Raw genomic sequence first — 21,910 nt, 5'->3', positions numbered from 1 at the left:
TCAGAATTGAGTGAAATCGGTAGGACACTCAGTCTGGGTGTCCGTTTCACCAAGAAAGGGAGGAAAAAAACCCATCAGACTGCCTTAGGGTCCCAACGTCATTTATGAACTTGTCCCTTTCTTCGCTGGTAAAAGATCCACTTCTAACACAGGCATAGTCTTCAGGGTCTGCCCCGTGGACCTGTCTTACTAATGCCTAGGACTGAACTGCCTTTAGTCCTTCTGGTTCCTATCATTACTCTTCTGTTTCAGAATTTTCTGGTCATTCTTGCATACTTATTTCTCAATAAGAATTTTGGAATTGCTTCTTAATGATCCCCAAAATAAAATAGATGTATTTTCCTTGGAATCGCCCTAAGTGAATAATTAATTAGGGAGAATAGACCACATTTAATATTAAGTGCCCCTAGCCAAGAACAGGGTGTTCTTTCCATTTGTTCAATTTTTCTGCGGCGCCACTTTGAAATGTCCAGTCGGGCAGCTCCTGGGAGCAACCATAGCCTGAGGGTGCCCCCTTGATCACTGGGAACAGGTCACACAGCTCCCCAAGATCAAAGGATCTGCCTGGCTGGACAGCTGCAAGGCTGAGGGAAGGACAACTTGCGATTTGCCCCTCCTCCCTGAGGGTGTCCCAGCAGCCCCCTCTTCTCTGTTTTAGGGTCTTGCAACATTTGTGATTTAATCAAGCCTCATCTCCACAGGGGCATCTGGGGATAAAGCCTGATACTTCCTTGCGAACTGGTCAAGCCTGGTCTTCCCTGACCATCGATACCTAGGACTCATCACACGGGAGCCAGGGGATCATTTGACTTGGGCCACATCATCACGAGAGGCCTCAAATTTACACTTCTCACCCCAACATCATTTGAGGTGACTCACAGAGGCACACGGAGGGAATTGAAAGAAGGTATTCATTAGAAAACTTAAATGTGAGTCCCATTACCAGACCTCATGCCAGCCAGGCACTATAAATCTGACATAAATCATGTACCTGAGGTGTGAATAGCAGAGTTATATTGCAGGACATTGCCATATATAAAGGAATGCAAAAAAAATTGTCAGCATATTAAAAAAGATTTTAACGTTTATTTATTACTGAGGGACAGAGAGAGACAGAGCATGAGCAGGGGAGGGGCAGAGAGAGGAGGAGACACAGAACCCAAAGCAGGCTCCAGGCTCTGAGCTGTCAGCACAAAGCCCGACGCGGGGCTCGAACTCACAAACCGTGAGATCGCGATCTGAGCTGAAGTCGACACTCCACTGACCGAGCCACCCAGGTGCCCCTAAGCCTACATATTTTTATTGACACATAGATATCACTCAAATCATCATTGGTATAATGCTTGGTGTTTTATCAAAACCTTTAAAGTTATATCACCTTACTACCAAAATTCTGACTCTTATGATAGAAATACTTCAAATGTGATGCTTTTTCTATAAAGAAAAATAAAACAATAATATTTTGTTATAAAATACAAAATATTGTTAATAAAATACATTGGTTTGTATTTTAGTGCAAAAATTAAACACGCACCATAATATCTGCAATTCTGTCTTGGCAAAGCTTCAGTTTTTTCCTGGGTTGGAGGCCTCCTAAATGGAACTGTCCCAGGGCTCTCTTGACCCCAGGCCTTGCTGCCCTGTCAGTGCAGCATCCCACTTTAGGACCCTGGACTTCAGAAAATCAGGGTTTGGGGTGCCTGGTTGGCTCAGTTGGTTAAGGGTCCAACTTCGGCTTGGGTCATGACCTCATGGTTGGTTAGTTAGTTCCAGCCGCACCTAGGGGTCTGCGCTGTTTCAGATCCCCTGTCTCTCTCTCTCTCTGCTCCTCCCCCCATCCCATGTGCACATGTGTGCACTTTTGCTCTCTCTCTCTCTCTCTCAAAAATGAACATTTAAAAAAAAAGAAAGGAAGAAAAGAAAACCAGGGTTTAAGCCCCATCTTAACTCACATAACAATTTCCTTCCGGGTCTGTTCCAGCATCATGTACTGTGTCCACTCCTGTTCAGTTTCATATGTCTTAGACTGATCCACGATCTTTTGGAACATTGTCCTCTTCCTGCAAAATAGACCGGTTCATTGAAGGAGCTCATCTCAGAATAAGGCAACACCCCGGCTTCTAACACTGGCTGTTTCAGACAGAGGCTTATTAAAGCAACGTAATCAACAACAACAACAACAAAAGGTTTAACGAACCAAGGCCTGAGAATCAACACCTAGGTTCTAACCCAGACCCTGTCACCAATTTGTTGCCTGATCTCACTCAGCAAATGTCTTCCCCTAGATTTCAGTGTCCCGTGGATACAATGGGGGTAATAATACCGAACTCCCGGGGATGTACTCAGAGTTAATGTTCCATAGCACAAGTGTTGCGCCCGGCACACAGTACATGTTAAATGAGTTAGAACTACGGTGTTTGTTATTATCACGTTCATTGCTATTGTTATTCTTGTTCTTAAAAAGGAAAGAAATACCAACTTGAAATACAGGGCAAGGTCTGTGGCGATGATTGCAATGTCCATCATGTGGATTGCATGCTCGTGCTGCCTGCGATTGAGGTTTTGAAAGATATTCAGGCTCTAAAGAGAAAATCATAGAAGAGATGTGATGCTGGCGGGCCAGCCACGCAACTACTGATGATGACCCCAGCTGTTTGGAGAGGCAGCCCAAGCCAATGGGAAGAGTGCTGCTTGGCCACACGGAGGCTTCTTGTGAAATGGGGGCTCACGGCAGCCAACGCAGAGGGCCCCCACCCATCCTACCTCATCTCTCAGCAACGTTTTGCCAAACTCCAAGTGGTGTCTTTCCAAGATGGAGGACCCATGGAGCTTGGCCAGTGGATTCTGGGATCTGAATGGGAGAGAAAGAGAGAGAGAGACACACACACACAGAATCAGCACGGAAGGGCCAAGAAGGAGGTTGAGCACATCATTCAGTCCCATCCCCTCCTAATTCTGCAGGCGGAGAGGCTGAAGGCCAGAAATGAGAAAGAGCTGGTCACACAGCGAGACCGCATCAGGTCTCCTAAGTCTCAGGCTTTAGTTTTCTCCACAACTGATTCCGAGCCTCTTTCAGTTACGGTCTGTTGAATAGTGTGTGCCCCCAAAGCACAAACATACAGAATACCCCATGCAGTTTCAGGGATTTATGGATTCCCTGTAATCATCCATGACATTGGCACTGGGCCATACTTCAAAGGTCACCAAGCCCTAGATGTGATACTCGGAGTTTTAGGGGAAGCCATTGAATTCCCACAAGCGATGTGTTTATGCATGTTTTATTCATTAAATATTTGTTGAGTGCTTACTAAGTGCAAGCACTGAGCTCAGTACTTAGCTTCCCGCAAGGTAAAATGTACACACAATCTCTAGCCTCAGATTGGACTGTTCTAGCGTCTATTTATGATTTATAGGCTGTGGGCCCCAGGCCGATCCTCTGTTTCCTCATCCATAATATGAGCATAACACTAGTCCCTGCTCTACCCAGCCTACACGGTGGTCGTGAAGGTCCACCAAGGCCGTGGTTCAAGGACCACGTTTCAGAGGCTGTCTGGAGTGTAAGCTCGATGAGGACAGGGGCTAGGTCTGTTTTGCTGCCATGGTACCTCCTTTGCCTACCTCCTAGGGCCTACCACACTCACACTAGGGGCATTACAAAATACAAAGTGAATGAATGAACCAGCATCAGTTCATATTCGTAACATTTGGCTTAAATGAGTTCAGCAGCTGGGGAAGGAGGAGAGGGAGGGAGTTTAATATATTACCGCTATAACAAATTACTATGTATTTATTGGCTTAAAACAATAAGGATCTATTATCTTACAGCTCTGGAGTTCAGAGTAAGATGCATCCACAGAGCTACTTTCCTTCTGGAGTCTGTAGGGGACAATCTGTTCCCCTTGCCTCCTAGCTTGTAGAGGCCACCTATATTGCTTGGCTGTGGCCCATCCTTCTCCTCTCTGAGGAGAAGCATCCTCTCTCTCTCTCTGACCTTCTGTCTCCCTCTTACAAGGACTTTTCTAACTACATGGGGCCCACTGGGAGAATCCAGGATAACCCCTATATTTTAAGATCTTTAATCACTCCTGTGAAGTCCCTTTTGAATACAAGGCAGCATAGTCCCAGGATCCAGGCATTGGGGCATGGACATATTTAGGGGTCATTATTCTGTCTATCACAGGAGTTTACGCAGGAGGAAGAAGGGCAGGAGGAATAAGGAAGCTGTGAACTGTGGGACTCCCCCTTAGCCAGTGAGTCAATCTGTCTGAGAGCCTTTCAGATCTGGGTAATGAATCCCAGGAGTGGGAGGAAGAGGGGGCGGGCAGTAAGGGCCAACTCACTTCATCTGGTAGAGGTTGTTGGTGCCTCTGTGGTCAATGTCATGGCAGAAGGCAGCGGTGACCATGGCCAAGGCCTCTAGGTCCGTGAAGTACCGCTTCAGCTTTCCCGTCTGGAAGAGTAATCAGAGGGTGCCACTCGCTCCTTTCTTGCAGGGGTGGGGAGCAGAGCAGGTGTGAGGGCCAGGGCCTGGTGCTTAGAAACACAGGCGTAACCTTGACTCTCCCCCTGGCACAACAGCATGACCAGATGTTTGGCTGGGACTGGGGGTTTTTCTGGGATGTGGGACTTGCCATGCTCGAACTGGAACAGTCCCAGGCAAATGAGGATGGCTGGTCACCTTACTCCTGAATGACCTTACATGGTCCCATCATCCCCGTGGTCCTCAGTATCCCAATCTGCACACTGGAGGAGGAGGGCGTTGGACTAGATGGTTGTTGAGAAATCACAACTGTCAGGTTTTAGGATCCAGACAGTTTTGGAACATGCCCGGACTGGCAAAGCAAACCATCCAAACCGGTCTATAGTTTAAGCACAGCCCAGGAGAATCCTCCCTCGCATACTGCTTATTTATGCTGGGTGTTAGACTAAAGGGTGGGGAAGAGCTCGCGAGACGTGATGCTGACTCTGTGACTTTAAGAAATAAATCAAGTCTCTGTGGTGTCACTGTCACCTTCTGTGGTGGCCTGACCAGAATCCCTGCCTCCAGGCCCCAGTGCTTACTCTGGCCTGACCGTTCCAGCCGTGAGAGAAGAAATGCGGATGAGTGGGGCTGGACAAGGGCAGAGATTTGCATCATAATCTGAATGGGACACACTTTTACATGAAATATCTCTGAACCGTCTGAGCCAAAACGGCTGACACAGGTACACATAGGCACGTCCATCCAAGGACGCTGGGGCAGTGTCTGTCACCGTGAAAGATCAAAAACCACCCCTGTGTCTAACAACAGGGGGCTGGGCACAGAAATTATGGTATATCTGAATAATATAGGATACTATGCGGCCATAAAATTCTATCGTGGAGAAGCCATTATGCTGAGTGAAAGAAGTCAGACACAAAAAGCCTAATACTGTACGAGATTACTTACCTGACGTACTTAGGGTAGTCAAATTCATAGAGACAGAAAGGAGAAAAGAGGTCACCAGGGGCAGGGAGTGGGGAACGGGGAGTGGTGGTTTCATGGGGACAGAGTTTCTGTTTGGGAAGATGAAAAAGTTCTAGAGGTGGATTGTGGTGATGTTTGCACAACACTGGGAACGTAGTTAATACCACTGACTGACCTGTACACATAAAAGTTGTTTAAATGGTAAGTCTCCTGTCATGTATATTTTACCACAATAACACATTAAACATATGAAGAATGGGATTGATATGCTTATATTTTTTCAAATGAAAAAAGCATTTTAAAGGATATTATTATTCAATTGGCTCTAAATAAAATAAACCGTGTGTGCGTGTGAGTGTGTGTGTCGGTGTAAAAATACATCTCGACGCTTCTAAAAGAAAACGTGGAAGGTGTTGTGCTATGGTTCTCTGTAAATAACTGGACTGGGGTTGGGGTTAGCCTGCAGCTTTCCTTCGCTTTTTATTTTACACAATTCTCTGTGCTCGGAATTCAGAGATGCTAAGCATGTACTCTTTTTGCATCAGTTTTAAAAAGCAACAAATCGAGAGCAATGCTGCGGCCGCCGGGTGGAGGTGCAGAGGTCGTCTGGTGTGATGGGAGCCCCAGCTGCCACCATCCTGCTGCCATCCCACCGCCGCCGTACCACCAGCAAGGAGAACATGGTCTGCCCCACGTTGAAGCCGTGCCGCCAGTTGTGGTAGGTGATCCTGCGGTAGCCCTTACTCAGCGAGTACATGAATCGCACCAGCGCCTGCGAACACACGCGCAAGAGTGAGGTCTGGAGCCCCGCCTCCTGAGGGAGTCTCCCCAGCAGTGAGGCCTGGGGCCCCGCCTCCTGAGGGAGGTCCCAAGCAGTGAGGTCTGGGGCCCCGCCTCCTGAGGGAGGTCCCAAGCAGTGAGGTCTGAGGCCCCGCCTCCTGAGAGAGGTCCTCCAGCCCCCACACTGGACAGGAGCCAGCCAGCAATAGCTGCAGTCCTGCCATGAGAGCACTTTGCAAGCTGCTAAATCCTAGGAAAATGGATGTCGTTATGAAACCAGGTAGACGTAAGTCACTCCACTTACTCCACTAGTTAACCTTCATCAGTGTTTCCCAAACTGTGCCCCGGGAGAGCTACTGTCCTGGGAGATGCTGTCAGGAGCTTTACCCGAGAGGAAAACAAAAGGAGTCTCTAAATCAGTGGGTCTCCAACTTGAGTGCCCATCAGAATCACCCAGAAGGCTTGTTAAAACACACAATTTCTGATTCATTAGAACTGGGAGAAAGTGTGTGTGCGTGTGTGTGTAAGAATTTGTGCTACTGGGGCCCCTGGATGGCTCAGTACGGTTAAGCTTCCAACTTCTGCTCAGGTCACCATCTCACGGTTCGTGAGTTCAAGCCCCGCGTTGGGCTCTGTGCTGACAGCTCAGCCTGGAGCCTGCTTCGGATTCTGTGTCTCCCTCCCTCTCTCCCTCTCTGCTCCTCCCCTGCTTGTGCTCTCTCTCTCTCTCATTAATAAACATTAAAAAAAAAAAAAAAAGAGAGACAGAGAATTGGTGCTGATACATTCTCAGGTGGTGCCGTTGCGGTTTGGGGCAGCACTTTGAGAACCACTGTTTTAATCAAACAAATCCGGGAAATTCTGCAGGGAACACACCCCCAGCCCCACCTTCACTGTCCCTCCCCAAACCACCTAGATTCCCAGCACACTGAGAGGAATCCTGCAGGGGAAGAGTCCTGTTTGAACTGGTTTGACCCGCCTTTCCCACCTTTGTTTGATTATAAGTAGCCATTGATTCACAGCCTCAGAACTCAGTGCCTTACAACCCACCTCAAGAAGCAATGCCCCCAAAACACCACAGTTCAGAGGAACTGTAGGTCTCTTTTCTGATACATGACTCATCTGTGCAACATGACTAATGCTTTAAATCCTACAAGCTGAGGGCGCACTGTTTTTGAGGCTTTGCAGATTGAGTTAAAGAAAAAAAAAAGCAAGCAAGAAAAGAAAAGAAAAAAGGAAATCAGAGAGGTTTATTTCGACCTTACCTCCTGAGGAATGTGAAATTTATCTACCACTTTGAGCTCATAGTACATCTGTATCCCACATTTCACTAGCTCCAGCTCTGTCAGGGGCAAGTCGCTGAAGTGGAATTTATTAATTTCATATTTCTCCGCATCTGGCAGCTCTCCTTGCTGGGTAAGGAACAGAGGCAAGTGGTTGGAGCACATGAAGCGTTCCTGGGTCTCTCCCCCACCCAGCCCCGTCCCCATCCTGCATCTGCCGGGAGGATCAGAGCAGAGTGACAAGGGTCCTGATTTGCAGAGACAGCCTCCCACCACGCTCATGCTCAGGGCGCACCCTGCAAGAGTCCCACGCGAGGGCCGGGGATGCCCTGCCCTGCTCACCAGGATCTCAGCGAGTTCCTCTTCCTCACATTCCCATGGCTCCTTCCCGTACACCTCTCTGGTTTTCTGCCAGGGCCCAAAATAGAGAGAAAAAAAAAATCAGTTGCTTTGTCTGGGGTCTCCATGTCCCTCCGCTTTCCATTTCCATTCCCTTTCCTCCAATTCACACACAAAGCATGCAACTAAACTAAATCATGCATGTAAGTCATTTAGTGCAGTGCTAGGCACACCGTAAGCACTAGAATTAAATAATGTTGTTGCTGATATTCTTTTTTTTTTTTAATTTTTTTTTCAACGTTTATTTATTTTTGGGACAGAGGGAGACAGAGTATGAACGAGGGAGGGGCAGAGAGAGAGGGAGACACAGAATCGGAAACAGGCTCCAGGCTCTGAGCCATCAGCCCAGAGCCCGAAGCGGGCTCGAACCCGCGGACCGCGAGATCATGACCTGGCTGAAGTCGGACGCTTAACCGACTGCGCCACCCAGGCGCCCCGATATTCTTGTCATTATTACTGACTTGGAGTCAGAAGGTCTTGTTCATGGTTCTGGCTTTTCTTCTGGCTGCCTGACTCAAGGCAAGTTTCTTCCTTCCCTGGGCCTGTTGCGCCACACGCGTGCCAGAGGAGGCGGGGTGGGGGTGGGGGTGGGGGTGGGGGTGGGGGGTGGGGGTGGGGGGTGGGGGTGGGGGGTGGGGGTGGGGGTGGGGGTGGGGGGTGGGGACCTGGACCCAGTTGCTTGTTTCTGATTAACTGGTTCACTGAAGCTATGCTTGCGTAGTGCCCACATACCCATCACTTGGCTGAAATCGTGAACTGAGACAAGCGAATTGTGAGTCAATTCATCCACACTAGATGTTTTCTCCTTTGAATGTATCAGTTATTGAGATGAAATTATCAAAGGTGTTGTGATATGTTCCCAGCTTAAGAAATCACTTCTGAAAACATTGGCCTGTCTTGTTTCAACTTGCGAGGTCTATAAGCAAGGTCTTGGGAGCTTAGCTGGGCATCCTATCCAATGCCATTTGGCTAACTCAGTTTACTTCTAAGATCATGGTCTTTTTGAGAACAAAATCCCAGTAATGATGAATCACTAATTCCCACGTGTCTTTGAAAGCGCCTCATCCAATTTCCTACCCCAGGCAGGACTCTCCTCTATAGCATCCCTGGTAAATTCACATCCAGCCTCTACTTGGATGCCTCTCTTGACAAGGTGCTCACTACCTCACAAGGCAGTCCATTCATAAGAGTGGTAGAGAATTTGCTCATTATTCGGACAAAGGTTGAGTGAGACCTATTTAATGAGTGAGACCTATTTAATGTCCCCTGGGTGATTAGGGGACAAGTTACTTCCCCCTTGGGGGGGCCTCAGTTTCTTCATATCTACAATGGGGATAGAAACCCTTACCCTGCCCACCTTCGTGGGCCATTGTGAGCGTCAAACGATATTATAAGTGTAAAATTGCCTCATACACTGCAACGTGGTTAAACTGTGTAAGGACTGCCTAGTAACCTCCAACTCCTTCTGTCATACTTCTTCGCTCACCCAACTCTTCTGCGATCTGATTGGGTTTCTACATGAGTCAACCCCCTAGAGGGAGTCTCTGAGAAACTGACCATCGTCCATTGGGCTGTCAGATAGAGATTCCTCTGAGAGTAGAGGCTGTGGTTGGGCGACTCTATCTCTCCTACCATATCAGCCCTCAGCACAGTGAAAAATGGAATTTCTAGAGCTGTGAAGCCAAGATCTGGCCCTACGACTGAGGTGATGCGTGAGGGACAGCTGTCCCCAAGCCACACAGGGCGGCCATTTTGTGTGACTTTCTGATACGCGTGGATCCATCCATCCATCCGACGTGAGGGGCCAGGGCCATCCCCGTGGAAGGCAAGCCTACCTGTCTCTGCCTTCGTGGAGCTTTAGTATTGCTCTGGCCACATCTCCAGGATGCAGTGGCTGCTAGAGCAGAAACAATAGAAGAGCTTTACCCACCAGGATTGTCTGGATCTCTTCGTTGTCACACCTCACGTGGTATTTTACCATGTCCTGGAAAATGTCCTTCCTGTTTTCAAGTTTGTTCATTGACTCATAGGTGTCGGGATTTAAGACGGACCAGCCCAGGAACTGAGCCAAAGACTGCAAGGGAGGAAAAAGAAGAATCAGAGGCAGGACACCCAGGCTTTGATCCTGCCTCTGCAGTTGAGGCCAAGGCTTGAAGATTCCATTTCCTCGGCCGTGAGGTGGGTTCGATAAGCTGGGCGCTGCCCTCCTCAAAGAGATGTTGCGAGGATAAGAGAAAACGATGGACGAGAACGCGCTTTCTAATAAAGCACCAACACAGATAAAGCACCTAATACCTTCGCACAAGGGGAACGTGTTGGGCCTGTGTGGGGGCAGGAGGTATTCTCATTTTGACTGTGATCCTAAAAACGCTGAAAGGTGAAGTGTGTGAATTCAAAGTGGTTTTAAGGGGAGCGTGGATTTCTCTGACGACACGGGCAATGCCGAAGCGAGGGCGAAGAAAGCGGACGTTGAGGCAGAGTCGGGGGAGCGGCTACAAGGGGTGAGGGTCCCCCAGCACGCTTGCAACAAGCCACCTCGGAAACCCCACGGCAAAGGCCTCCTCGCAAACCATACCTCCATGAGGGTCTCGTCCATCTCATCAAAGGGTTTCCCATCTTTGCGATTGTAAAACGTGGCCACCCCAACAATCTCTTCCTTCTTGTTCACAATTGGCATAGAAAGGACATTCTTGATCATCCATCCGGACTCATCCAGAGGCTCTTTCTGCACGAGAAGCCAGAGTGGGTTACACATTTGTTGCTCGGGAGGACCTTTCATTCAGAAGTCTGGACAGAACTGGGCCTAGAAATGGCGGTCAGAGGGGCGCCCGGTGGCTCGGTCGGTTAAGCGTCAGGCTCTTGGTTTCAGCTCAGGTCACGGTCTCACGGTTTCGTGAGTTCGAGCCCCGCGTCGGGCTCTGTGCTGATGGTGTGGAGCCCGCTTGGGATTCCCCGTCTCCCTCTCTCTCTGCCCCTCCCTCACTAGCGCCGTCTCTGTCTCTCTCAAAATAAATAAATAAACTTAAAGAAAAAGAAATAGCAGTCAGAAAAGGACAAGGGAACAATAATTCGGTCTGCTCGTTATCAACAACATGTGCAAAAGAGAGGAAACTAAAGATAATCAAAGGGGTTCAGATGTGTTTAAACAGGCAATGTAGTTCACGTGACTCTGGGCATCACAACTTTCAGACTTTCTGCCGCACAGGCTATTTAGGTATATTTAAAAAGTGCCCGTGCTTTCCAGGTAATACGTACAAAATGAAAACTGCAAAACAACTAGGGACTCTGCGGGTAGGTGGGCAACAAGCCTATCGAATCAGATTGTAGCTGTGTAAACAAAACCTTTGGCTCCTCTCTGTGCTTTGTTTTTCACCTATTTTGGCAACAGATTAAAGTCGTCTGGAGTGTTTCACCTGCTTCTGATTATTCGCAGATACAGTCTTTCTCTCTCTCTCTCTTTCTCTCTCTCTCTCAAGCCACCAAGTGCCGGAATGTGCTTAACAACGCCACAATTAAAGGTTTTGTTTGTTTGTTTAGCTCTTGACTCTTGACTCTTGACGTGACTTTCTGTTACTTTTGGCATGTCATCTTATCTCGGTGGGTCTCAACTTTCTCATCTGTAGATGGGGACGGTAGCAAGAATATGTGCCTCGTGGAACATACGAGAAAACGGAGGTGAAATTTCTTGGTCGATCTCAAGGTCCCCTTTGTGAGTCATTTTCCATCTGTCAGAGCCTCATTTTCATCATTTATAACAAGAGGACGACTGGACGAGGTAATTTCTAGACTCTTTTTCTGCCAATTCATAAAATATCAGACATTTTAGAACGTGCAAGAAACTGACCTAGAAGCTGAAAATAAAACAAGGCGAATAAGGCACAAAGGTTGTCCTCAGGTTGCTTGTAATCTAGAAGGTCAAGGAGCAACTGCACTACACGTGGGGAGTTTGTTATGATACTGGGGGAACCAGAGAAGGGAAGGAAATCAAGGAAGGCTTCCTGTACTTGGAGAGTCTTCTAGTTTGAAAGTTCCAAGATTCTTTTTTTTTTCATGTTTATTTATTTTTGAGAGACAGAGACAGAGACAGAGACAGAGCACAAGGAGGCGAGGGGCAAAGAGAGAGAGACACACAGAACCCGCAGCAGGTTCCAGGCTCTGAGCTGTCAGCACAGAGCCCCACGCAGGGCTCGATCTCATGATCCGCAAAATCATGGCCTGAGGCGAAGTCGGACGCTTAACTGACTGAGCCACCCAGGGGCCCCAGAAAGTTCCAAGATTCTTAAGGTGGTGAGATGATGACGAGGATAATGACCACGACAACAACGACAGTGGTGATGATTTCAGTCACGCTGGAAGTCAGCACCTGGTGAAAAATGACTCCCGAGGGGTGCAGATTACAGCCCAAAGAGCGAGGGGCTGTTGGTCAGGAAACATGAGTTCTAGGTCTGCCTCCCCCACCCCCCCGGCTCTCTACTTAACCTTTGGGGAAGTTCTTCCTTCTGAAGGCCATGATAAGGAGACAGCTTATTATTGAAAGCGAAATGAGAAAACATTAAAGATTTTTTAAGCAGAGAAGGTACTTGATGCAACCCATGTTTCCAGAACTACCCAAACTACTTTGTAGAGAATGAGTTGGAGGAAGAAGATTAGAATCTAAAATTGAGATCAGATTTGATTTTTTCATGTGGGTACGTGCAGTTAATTGAGTAGAGACTAAGTTCTGTACGGATACCATCAGGTTAGCAACACGTGACAACAGTTTGGGCTTGTCCCATGGTCACGGTCAAAACCCTAAACCAAGATGGGCAACTTTAGCTTTGGAAGGATAGCCTCACGAAGCTCTTTCAACATGCTCTTCAAGGAGTAAAAAAATAATTCATGAATTTTTCTAAGAGACATTTTTATTTTCTTCTTAGTTAGTTCCTGATTGCTAATGATTTGTTTTTCTTATATCGAGTGTGCTAACCTCAACAAATATTTACAGGAGCTGGAAATATCAAGCAAGATAAGGCCCAACCATTGGCCAAAGGAAGCTGATATTTTGCTGAGGAGAGTTAATCTGAAATCAAGGAAGGGTAATAAAAGATAAGGAAGGGAAATATAGTAGGAGAGAACTCCCCGGCATGGTTTTCCAGGCCGTGCGTCATCTGGCCTTAGTCTACTTCTCTAGAATCTCCTCTTGGCACTTTCTGATCTGCCTCTGACTCAAATCCATTGGTCTACTGTAGGTCCTTCCAACAAGCCCTCTCCCTCCTGCAGTCTTCTCCCCTTTCTTTGCTGCCCAAACATAATTTCTCAATTATTATTCCTTGATTAATTCCAGATTAAGTCAGGTCTCCAGAGAGATCCCTTCCTCTGTCCCTCTGTCCTCTGAACAGCACTCCATGGCCTTTCTCCCCATATAATCATGAGCCCTCTTGAGATAAAGACCATGTCTGTCTGGTCCACTACAGCAGCCAGTGTAGCACTGTGTCAATTCCTGGCACAGAGGGTGCCCTTCATAAACATTCGTAGAAAAGACGGGCAAAATCAAATGGAGTGTTAAACAATATTCCATGAAAAGCCCAAGGAGACAGAAATGATATTAGCCAGAAGAAACAGAGTAAAACTCCATGGAAGTTTCATAGCGTTTGAGGTTATATTGAAGGGCAGAGAGGATTTGGGCAGGACATGATAGTTGGGGGGGGGGGGGGTAGGGGAACAGCATAAACAAAGGTCCTGAGGCCAGAAAGCAAAGGGTGTGAACATTAAAACCAAACGGGACCTTGGAATTTACCAAACTAGCTCTCTCCCCACTTCCATGGGCACATGACTTTTTTCCATCCACATTTTCACTTTATCGAGACTGCCTCCCAATAAATAGACGGATTTTAATGCATCCTACTCCTCTTGGGGAGAAAAACATCATATGACTAAGAGATCAAACAAAAAATGACTTGCCTGGAATTCGAAAAAGTCCTCCGCAGGCGCATTCATGATGTTGCAAATCTGAAAGCCATGAGGAGGAATAATAGAGCTGTGATTAGTCGCGATAGCATACCTAGTGAAGCCCTGCTTTCAGAAATGCTATGTCCTTGCCCAAGGCGTTCACATTCTTTTCATTAGGTAGACATGCCCAAGATGGCTTTGAATGATTAACTGAGGTTATTGGACAGAAAAGCTACCTGGACGAACATTAGTTCTTGCCATTTGCTTCCTCAGTCATTTCTAAGCTTTGAAAGAAATTAAGGCTACAATTTGTCATTTTTAACAGCTGCATAGTATCTCATTTGCTTGTCCCCCATTTGCTGAATGTTTGGGTGGTATCCCGTTTTTGTTACTATTAATATAAGTAATGCTACTCTAAGCATCTTTCAGTCCGTTACATTTGGGTTTGGTATTGTTTGTTTTGTTAAGGAAGGAGTTTTTTTCTGGGGGCATAAACCCCAAAGTAGAATGAGAAATAAAAGTGTTGTAGCTCTGGTTTTATATTGCCACATTCGTCTCCTAAAAATTGAACTAGTTAACCCTACCATATGGATGGGACGTACCTCACGCCTCCAGAGCCCTGCCCTTGGGGCCACCGTGTACAGTTGCATGGTGTGCACACTGCACAAAAGCACACCACTGAAGGTTGCCTGGGAGTTAAACTCCAGCTTGTTCTTGACTTGCAGAGAGATGCCCCTAGTCTTTTTCTTTTCACCCACTGAGAAGGCATGCTTTTTCCAAGTTCTCAAAAAGGCACCCAAAGGATTTGAAGTGACCCTGCCTGTCCCATTGGCCGTGACCATCATGTGGTCTCAGAGGGTGAGCTGTCTGTCTCTGCTCCTGTTCAAGAGCTGCTTACCTACTGCCGCATCCCTCTGGCCTCTCTTTGGACCATTTCCATCAGTTGCCGTTGTTCTCTCCTGACCCCTGACCTCTCTGAGGGCTCCTTCCCTCAGCCATGAGCTTGCTTGAGTCTCTCCCATCCTTGAACGTGAAATCTCTCTTCACCCAAACACGGTCCCAGTAGCAACCCACCCAGGCTTTTTTCTCTTCTTTTCTTTTGTGATTCTCTACCTGCTTATCATCCATCCACCCCTCCGCAGACCCCACGCCAGCTTCCACCTCTGCCTCACCACCAAACCCGCTCTCATCAGGGCCGCCAGTGACCTAATTGCCAAACTCGATAGGGTTTTCAGTTCTTATGTCACTAGATCGCTTTTGCTGCTTGGCCGTCTCTCTCCTTGTTGAATCGCTTTACTTCCTCGGTTTCCATGACACCTACTCCCGCCTGGGTCTCCAGATACCTCCGAACCCTCCTTCTAGCCGTCACACGCTCCTCTTTAGTCTTTAAATGCTGGCACCCAACAGCATCCCACCCCAGGTCCCTCTCACTCTCCCTGGTGACTTCATCCACACACATGGTTTCCAGAACCATTTGGTCCTGATGTCTTTCAAGTCCCCTGTCTCCAGCTCTCCTCTCTCTCCACAGCTTCAGAGTCATCTCTTCAGCTGCCCACTGGACATTTGCTGCCTAAAAACGTCTCCGTGTCATCTTCTCTGAAACTGACCTTATCACCTCGCATCCAACCCTCTGGTCAGCATTGCTTATCCAGTCCAGAAGCCTGAGAGTAGCCCTGCCTTCTCTCTCCCTCCCTCTCTGCCCATGATCACGAAGTCCTGCCAACTTTACCCTCCTGATATTAGATCTGAGCCCTGGTCTCCCTCTCTTCATCTTGTCTCTGTCAGACCTGCGTGCGTATTGAATGAGCAAATTTATTTACTGCGCGGCTCGTAGGCCCTCACTGGCTGTTGCTGCTAACGAGAGCCCTCCTCGCTGCCTGTGCCTTTCTTGAGATGCCCGTCTTCTCTTGCTTGTAAGGATGTGCTTTTTGCTCTGCCTCTTAATATCTTCAGATCTATCTTCCAGGGAGCTCTCAGAGTTATCTTGTTAAAATGGAAATTGACCGTGTCAATCTCTTGCTTAAAAACTCAGTGCCTATAGGTTGAAGTCCCATCCCGTGACCTGGCATCCAAGGCCACTGCTATCTGGCGCTTCTTTCCCTCACGAGGCTCGTCTGTTGAAGGCTTCCTATCTCAAACCTAATACTCCAGCCACACTCAACTGCATACACCTTGCTGTGCAAACCTCCAGGCCCGTGTTTGCTCACGTCGCTGCCTCCACCTGAATCCCCTTTCCTGCTCTTATCTGCCTAAGACCCTATTTATTTTAAAACTAAACTCAGACCGACACTCTAGGAAGAAAAGGCTGGTTTAGATGCCCCCTACCCTGTGCTCCTAGACTATACCCGGTATATCTCTATTGTGCCCTTATCACACTGGAGTAGAAGAATCTGTTTACAATATCTCCCCAGTTGATTACGAGCTTCAGAGCAGACACTGTATCTGATGCATCTGTCTTTCCATCCCCAGAGCCAACGGCAGTGCCTGGTACATTGAAAATGTTCAACAAGTAAACTTCTCGCTACAGGAGCAGTGTTGTGTGGCGTGTGCCTGGGGAAGGCTAAAGAGGGGTGACCGGGCTCAAATATGGGGTGATTTGCACCAAGCGTCAAGCGAACTGAGGAATGAGACTCAGGCTTTTAGAGACTCACTTCCCGCCGTGTTTCCTACTCTCTCGATCTGAAATCCTTTCACACTTCCAATGATTCAAGACCCTCCCCCTTCAAAGTTGCATTACTTACCAGGCCATTCTGGGCAACATAAGTGGGGAGACCACTTACTAAAGCCCAATGATCAGGAGGTGGGTTCCTGTAAAGGCCAAAGACAACTGGTAACTTTTGATATAGGGACAGTTGGCCTAAACCCTTGAATCTGGGTCTTGTCCCCCTTCTATTCTCTTGGGGGGGGTCCCAGTCCCTGCTTACATTCACTACGCCTCAATGACCCCCAAATCTTATCTAAGCATCTTACTATTCAAATTTAGACATGGAAAAAAGCCTGATGAATACAATATTTTATAAGTGCATGCTGAGTTTGACGATCCAAGAAAAAGGACAAGATTCATTCAGCATATTGTTATTGACTGCTGAGCAAAAAGAAGCACATCGTTTCCATTAATACTTATATGGAGAGAGGTAGCTTAATACCATCGAGAGAGAGAGAGAGAGAGAGAGTGATGAAACACATCTATGGTGAACTCCTACCACGTACCAAGCACTAAGCTGGGTGCTTTACATACTGATTTATCCCTCACGATAATATTACTATTTTTGATATTATTATCTTTTTAAAAACTTTTTTTAACATTTATTCATTTTTGAGAGACAGAGTGTAAGCAGGGGTGGGGCAGAGAGAGAGGGAGACACAGGACCTGAAGCAGGTTCCAGGCTCCAAGCTGTCAGCCCAGAGCCCAACGTGGGGTCAAACTCAAGAACCGTGAGATCACGACCTGAGGGGAAGTCGGATGCTCAACCGACCGAGCCACCCAGGGGCCCCAGTATTATTATCTTTTATTTATTGTAAGATTATGCTTGTTTGTTGTGAGAAAAAAAAATACAAACGTGGAGAAACACATTAAAATCTTCATGAATCATTCTGAAGTGAACATCCATAAAACCACACCCAGGTCAAGAACAACCTTGTCAGCACCTTGGAAGTCCCTGACCTGTCCCTGCCAATGGCAGCCCTCTCCCTGACTCCAAAGGTAACCATTGTTCTGACATGATTAGTTACACTCTTGCTTTTCTGTAGAGTTTTACTACCTAAGTATGCTTTCTAGTAACCTCTAGGTTAATGCTGCCTGTTTTTCAGTTTCATGTGGCTGGAACCCTGCAGGGTCTGTTATTTCATTTGGTCTCTTTCATGTCGCTGTAATCCATTTGTTTTACCGACTCCAGTTTTTTCTTGTAAAACAATAGGACCAAGTATCCATTCAATGACGGATGGCACTTTCCCTCAGCTTAGGGTTAATGTGAACAATGATGTATGAACAGTCTGATGTGTATCTGCTCTCAGTTCTGTATGCTGTGTACCTAGGAGATAGAAATACTGAGTTATAAGATGTGCACGTCTTCAAGTTTACTAGACAAAGCCAAACTTTTCCGAAGTGGCTGTTTCTGGTATATACTCTAGAGGATACAGCAGTTTATTAGACTTTTCCTTTCTTCCATGTCTCTGTTGATACTTAGTATTTTCAAACATTAAAAAAAACATTCTCTTTGCGGGGTGAGGGTGGGGGGCGCCTGGAGGGCTCAGTTGGTTAAGTGCCCAACTCTTGGTTTCAGCTCAGGTCATGATATCATGGTTCGTGAGATAGAGCCCCGCGTTGGGATCTGCGCTGACAGTGTGGAGCCTGCTTGGGATTCTCTCTCTTCCTCTGTCTCTGCCCCTCCCCTGCTCACACACACACATGCTCTCTCTCCCTTTCTCTCAAAATAAATAAATAAAACTTAAAGAAATTTTTTTTTAAATTCTCTTTAGAAAGCCAAGAAAGTTCTCTATGGAGATAATTATATCATGTTTCTCTTAAGGCAGCCAACTGTATTGATGGATGTTTCAAATGTTAAAAACCAACCCTGCCTTCCTGGATTAGACCCAATTGGGTCATGATATAGAATCCCTTGTAGTTATTATTTGCTTAAAATTTTATTTTATTTATTTTATTTTTTTAAACATTTTTTTTTCAACGTTTATTTATTTTTGGGACAGAGAGAGACAGAGCATGAATGGGGGAGGCGCAGAGAGAGAGGGAGACACAGAATCGGTAGCAGGCTCCAGGCTCTGAGCCACCAGCCCAGAGCCTGACGCGGGGCTCGAACCCACGGACCGCGAGATGGTGACCTGGCTGAAGTCGGACGCTTAACCGACTGCGCCACCCAGGCGCCCCTACTTAAAATTTTAAAAAGTAATTATTTTTTTATCGAAGTGTAGCTGACACACAAGATTCCATTAGTTTCAGGCATACAGCAGAGTGGTTTGACAACTGTATACGTTATACCCCGCTTACCACAAGTGTATCATCTGTCTACAGCACTATTGCAATACCATTAACTATATTCCCCATGCTGTACCTTTTATCCCTGTGGCTTATTCATTCCTTGGTTGCTAAAATTCGTTTAGGATATTTGCATCTATGTCCACAAGTGAGCTTAATCTGAATATTCCTTTTTTATGTAGCCCTTGCTGGGTTTTGTTGTCAAGTTTATATCAGCCACTACTTTTTCTATTCTTCTGGATGATTTGCATGAGGATTGCATTCTTTCTTCCTTAAATATTTTGTAGAACTCACCCCTGAAGGCATCTGAGCCTGGAGTGTCTTTGTGGGAAGGTTTTGATTTATTTTACTGCTCTAAGACTATTACGGCTTTCTATTTCTTCTTGATTTGCATTTAGTAGGTTTTCCTTTTCCAGGGATTTGCCTGTCTCATCTAAATTTAAAGTATTTCTGGCAAATTATCCTCTTGTCTTTTTAATGTTTGCGTTACTGTGGTAATTCTCAGTTTAATTTCTGACACAACTCATTTGATGTTCTCTCTATTTTTCTTGTTCAGTCTTGCCAGAAATTTGTCAGTCACATGAATCTGTTCAAGGAACCAACTTTTGGCATTTGTTCATTATTTATCTTTTTATATTTTATTGATTTCTGGGCTTATCTTTATTCTTTGGGTTTGTTGTTAATTTCTTGAGATGTTGTGATAGATGGCTTCTGTCTGCCCCTCCAGCCCCCTCTCAAACCTGCTCTTCCTGTGCCACCTCTGGACTACATAGGGCCTTTGGCCTTCTAGCTTCTAGTTGAGTTTGGCCCAGTGGGGAGACCTGACCAAAGACTAGAGGAAGATAGAACAGTGAGGTCAGATTATTTATTTCCCTGGGCCCCCACTGGCAAGGTTGCTTTGGGCTTGCTCTGTTCCTTGACTAAAGGGCAATGCTTCTCTCAAGGTGGTCTGTTCTATGGGACCCCTTCTTTGTTCAAGTTCTAGAAAACTCTTTATGGGGCCAGGAGTGCTTGTAAAAACATCACTACTAGTACATTTTCTTGTGGTTTTCCTCATTGCACCTGCACCCCTGTAATTGCCCCTTTGTAAATAAGCCCTCCTTGGAATTATCCTATTTTGAACGTGACACCTACTGTTTGTTGGGACGCTGACCTATACAGGTGGCTACATAATTCATTACTTTTTCAGCTTTTGTTCTTTTCTAACATGTATATTTAAAGCTGTAAATTTCCCTTTAAGCATGATTTCATTGCATCACATAGGTTTTGGCGTGTAGCGTCTTTGTTATTTTTCAGTTCAGAAGTTATACTAATTTCCACTGATTTATCCTTTTACCCATGAGTTATTTGCAAGTGATTCCTTCTTTTCAGAAGGGTATTTCTAGCTTCCCTAGTTGCATATGAAGATTATTCTAATTGGCTTTTTGTTATTGGTTTCTAGAATATTTTTATTGTGACCGGGGGACATTCCATATATTATTTCTATCTTTTGAAATACATGAAGTTTACTTTGTGGCCCATTATATCACCAGTTATTGTAAATGTCACATGTATGCTTGAAAAGAATAAGTATCCTATCATGTGGGGGATGGGGTGCCATGTTTGTTCTCTCTTTCTCTCTAGATAGATAGATAGATAGACAGATCCATTAGATTAGGTTCAATTATGTTATTTGAATATTCTATATCTGTTTTAGTCTGATCCTATCAATTAACAAACATGGATTTGTCTATACATTCTTATATTTCTGTCAGCTTTGCTTTTTTTTTTTTTTGAGGCCGTGTTATTAAGTGTATACAAATTAAGAATTATAATATCTTCCTGTAATAACCAGATGAATTAACCCCTTTATCATTAAGAAGTGACTACCTATATCTCTACTTATGCTCTGTGTCATAATGTCTAATTTTACCTGATATTAATAGAGTTGTATCAGCTTTTTCTATTAGCATTTGCATGGTATATATTTTTTTTCATTCTTTTACTGTCAACCTCTCAGGATTCTTATCTTTTAGGTAGATCTCTTATAAACAGGATATATAGTATTTCTTCGTATCTAGAAAGCCAAACGTTCCTTGACAGACCATTTCTTACATGGAAACTGAGAAAGATAAAATGCTGCCACTTAATCTGAAACATAATGCAGTTTGAACTTGTAATTATTACTTTATTAATATCAACAGACCTCTTTTAGAATTCATTAATTTATTTATTTTTAGTGTTTATTTATTTTTGAGAGAAAGAGAGGGAGAGAAAGAACGAGATACTAACTCTTACACATCCCTTTGGAAGTGGCCCCCTTCACTTCTTTTCACATTTCATTGTTGTGATAGACGGCTTCTGTCTGCCCCTCCAGCCCCCTCTCACACCTGCTCCTCCTGTGCCACCTCTGGACTACATAGGGCCTTTGGCCTTCTAGCTTCTAGTTGAGTAGGGGGAGGGGCAGAGAGCGAGGGGGACAGAGGATCTGAAGTGGGCTCTGGGCTGACAGTAGAGAGCCCGATGTGGGGCTTGAACTCATGAACTGTGAGATCATGACCTGAGACAAAGTTGGATGCTTAACCGACTGAGCCACCCAGGCGCCCCTCTTTTAGAATTTAGAAACAGATTTTTATATTCCACACCTTTTCTTATCTTTTTGTGCCATTCAAAACAACTTTTTGTTTCAGTGCTGTGTTATAGGATATACTCTCTTTTAGTTACTTTATATGGCAATTAAATTCAATATGGGTACAACCAACAGTGCACATAACTCAGCTGAAGTCCCAGCAATATGAATGGTCATGGCCAAGTTCATGCATAGACAGTCAATAACAACTACATCATGACTGCCATCTGGCTGATAGCAATTATACAGTGTCATTGATTCTGTTTCAGAAACGTCAAAAAGTAGAAAACTATACATCTTAGAACCAATGAAATATGATAGATATCTCTCTTATCCAGATTGGCAATCTTTGTCATTCAACTGGGACATTTAACTGACTTATATTTAAAGTAATTATTGGTATATTTTGATTTAAATATTATCTTAATGTGCACTTTTTACTTTTTTTCCACCTGTTCTATGTTCTTTCTAAA

At 45.6% G+C, this 21,910-nt stretch overlaps 1 protein-coding gene across 1 annotated transcript in view; it reads right to left on the bottom strand.

Moving 5' to 3' along the window:
- PDE6A (phosphodiesterase 6A) overlaps positions 1–21,910 on the bottom strand; it is a 64,123-nt gene that overhangs the window by 18,295 nt on the left and 23,918 nt on the right. The window contains exons 7-17 of the mRNA XM_043598173.1: positions 16,578–16,644; positions 13,849–13,896; positions 10,484–10,633; positions 9,839–9,982; positions 7,852–7,917; positions 7,492–7,638; positions 6,111–6,218; positions 4,341–4,450; positions 2,764–2,851; positions 2,480–2,580; positions 1,953–2,060 (exon numbers count right to left, since the gene is read on the bottom strand). Coding sequence (XP_043454108.1) covers positions 1,953–2,060; positions 2,480–2,580; positions 2,764–2,851; positions 4,341–4,450; positions 6,111–6,218; positions 7,492–7,638; positions 7,852–7,917; positions 9,839–9,982; positions 10,484–10,633; positions 13,849–13,896; positions 16,578–16,644 — 1,137 coding nt within the window. The remainder of the gene's footprint in view (positions 1–1,952; positions 2,061–2,479; positions 2,581–2,763; positions 2,852–4,340; positions 4,451–6,110; positions 6,219–7,491; positions 7,639–7,851; positions 7,918–9,838; positions 9,983–10,483; positions 10,634–13,848; positions 13,897–16,577; positions 16,645–21,910) is intronic.

Source organism: Prionailurus bengalensis, chromosome A1 (genome assembly GCF_016509475.1).
Source record: "Prionailurus bengalensis isolate Pbe53 chromosome A1, Fcat_Pben_1.1_paternal_pri, whole genome shotgun sequence".
NCBI lineage: Eukaryota > Metazoa > Chordata > Mammalia > Carnivora > Felidae > Prionailurus > Prionailurus bengalensis.
The sequence above is the reverse complement of the archived record's forward strand: the minus strand, read 5'-3'. Positions and strand labels throughout refer to the sequence as shown.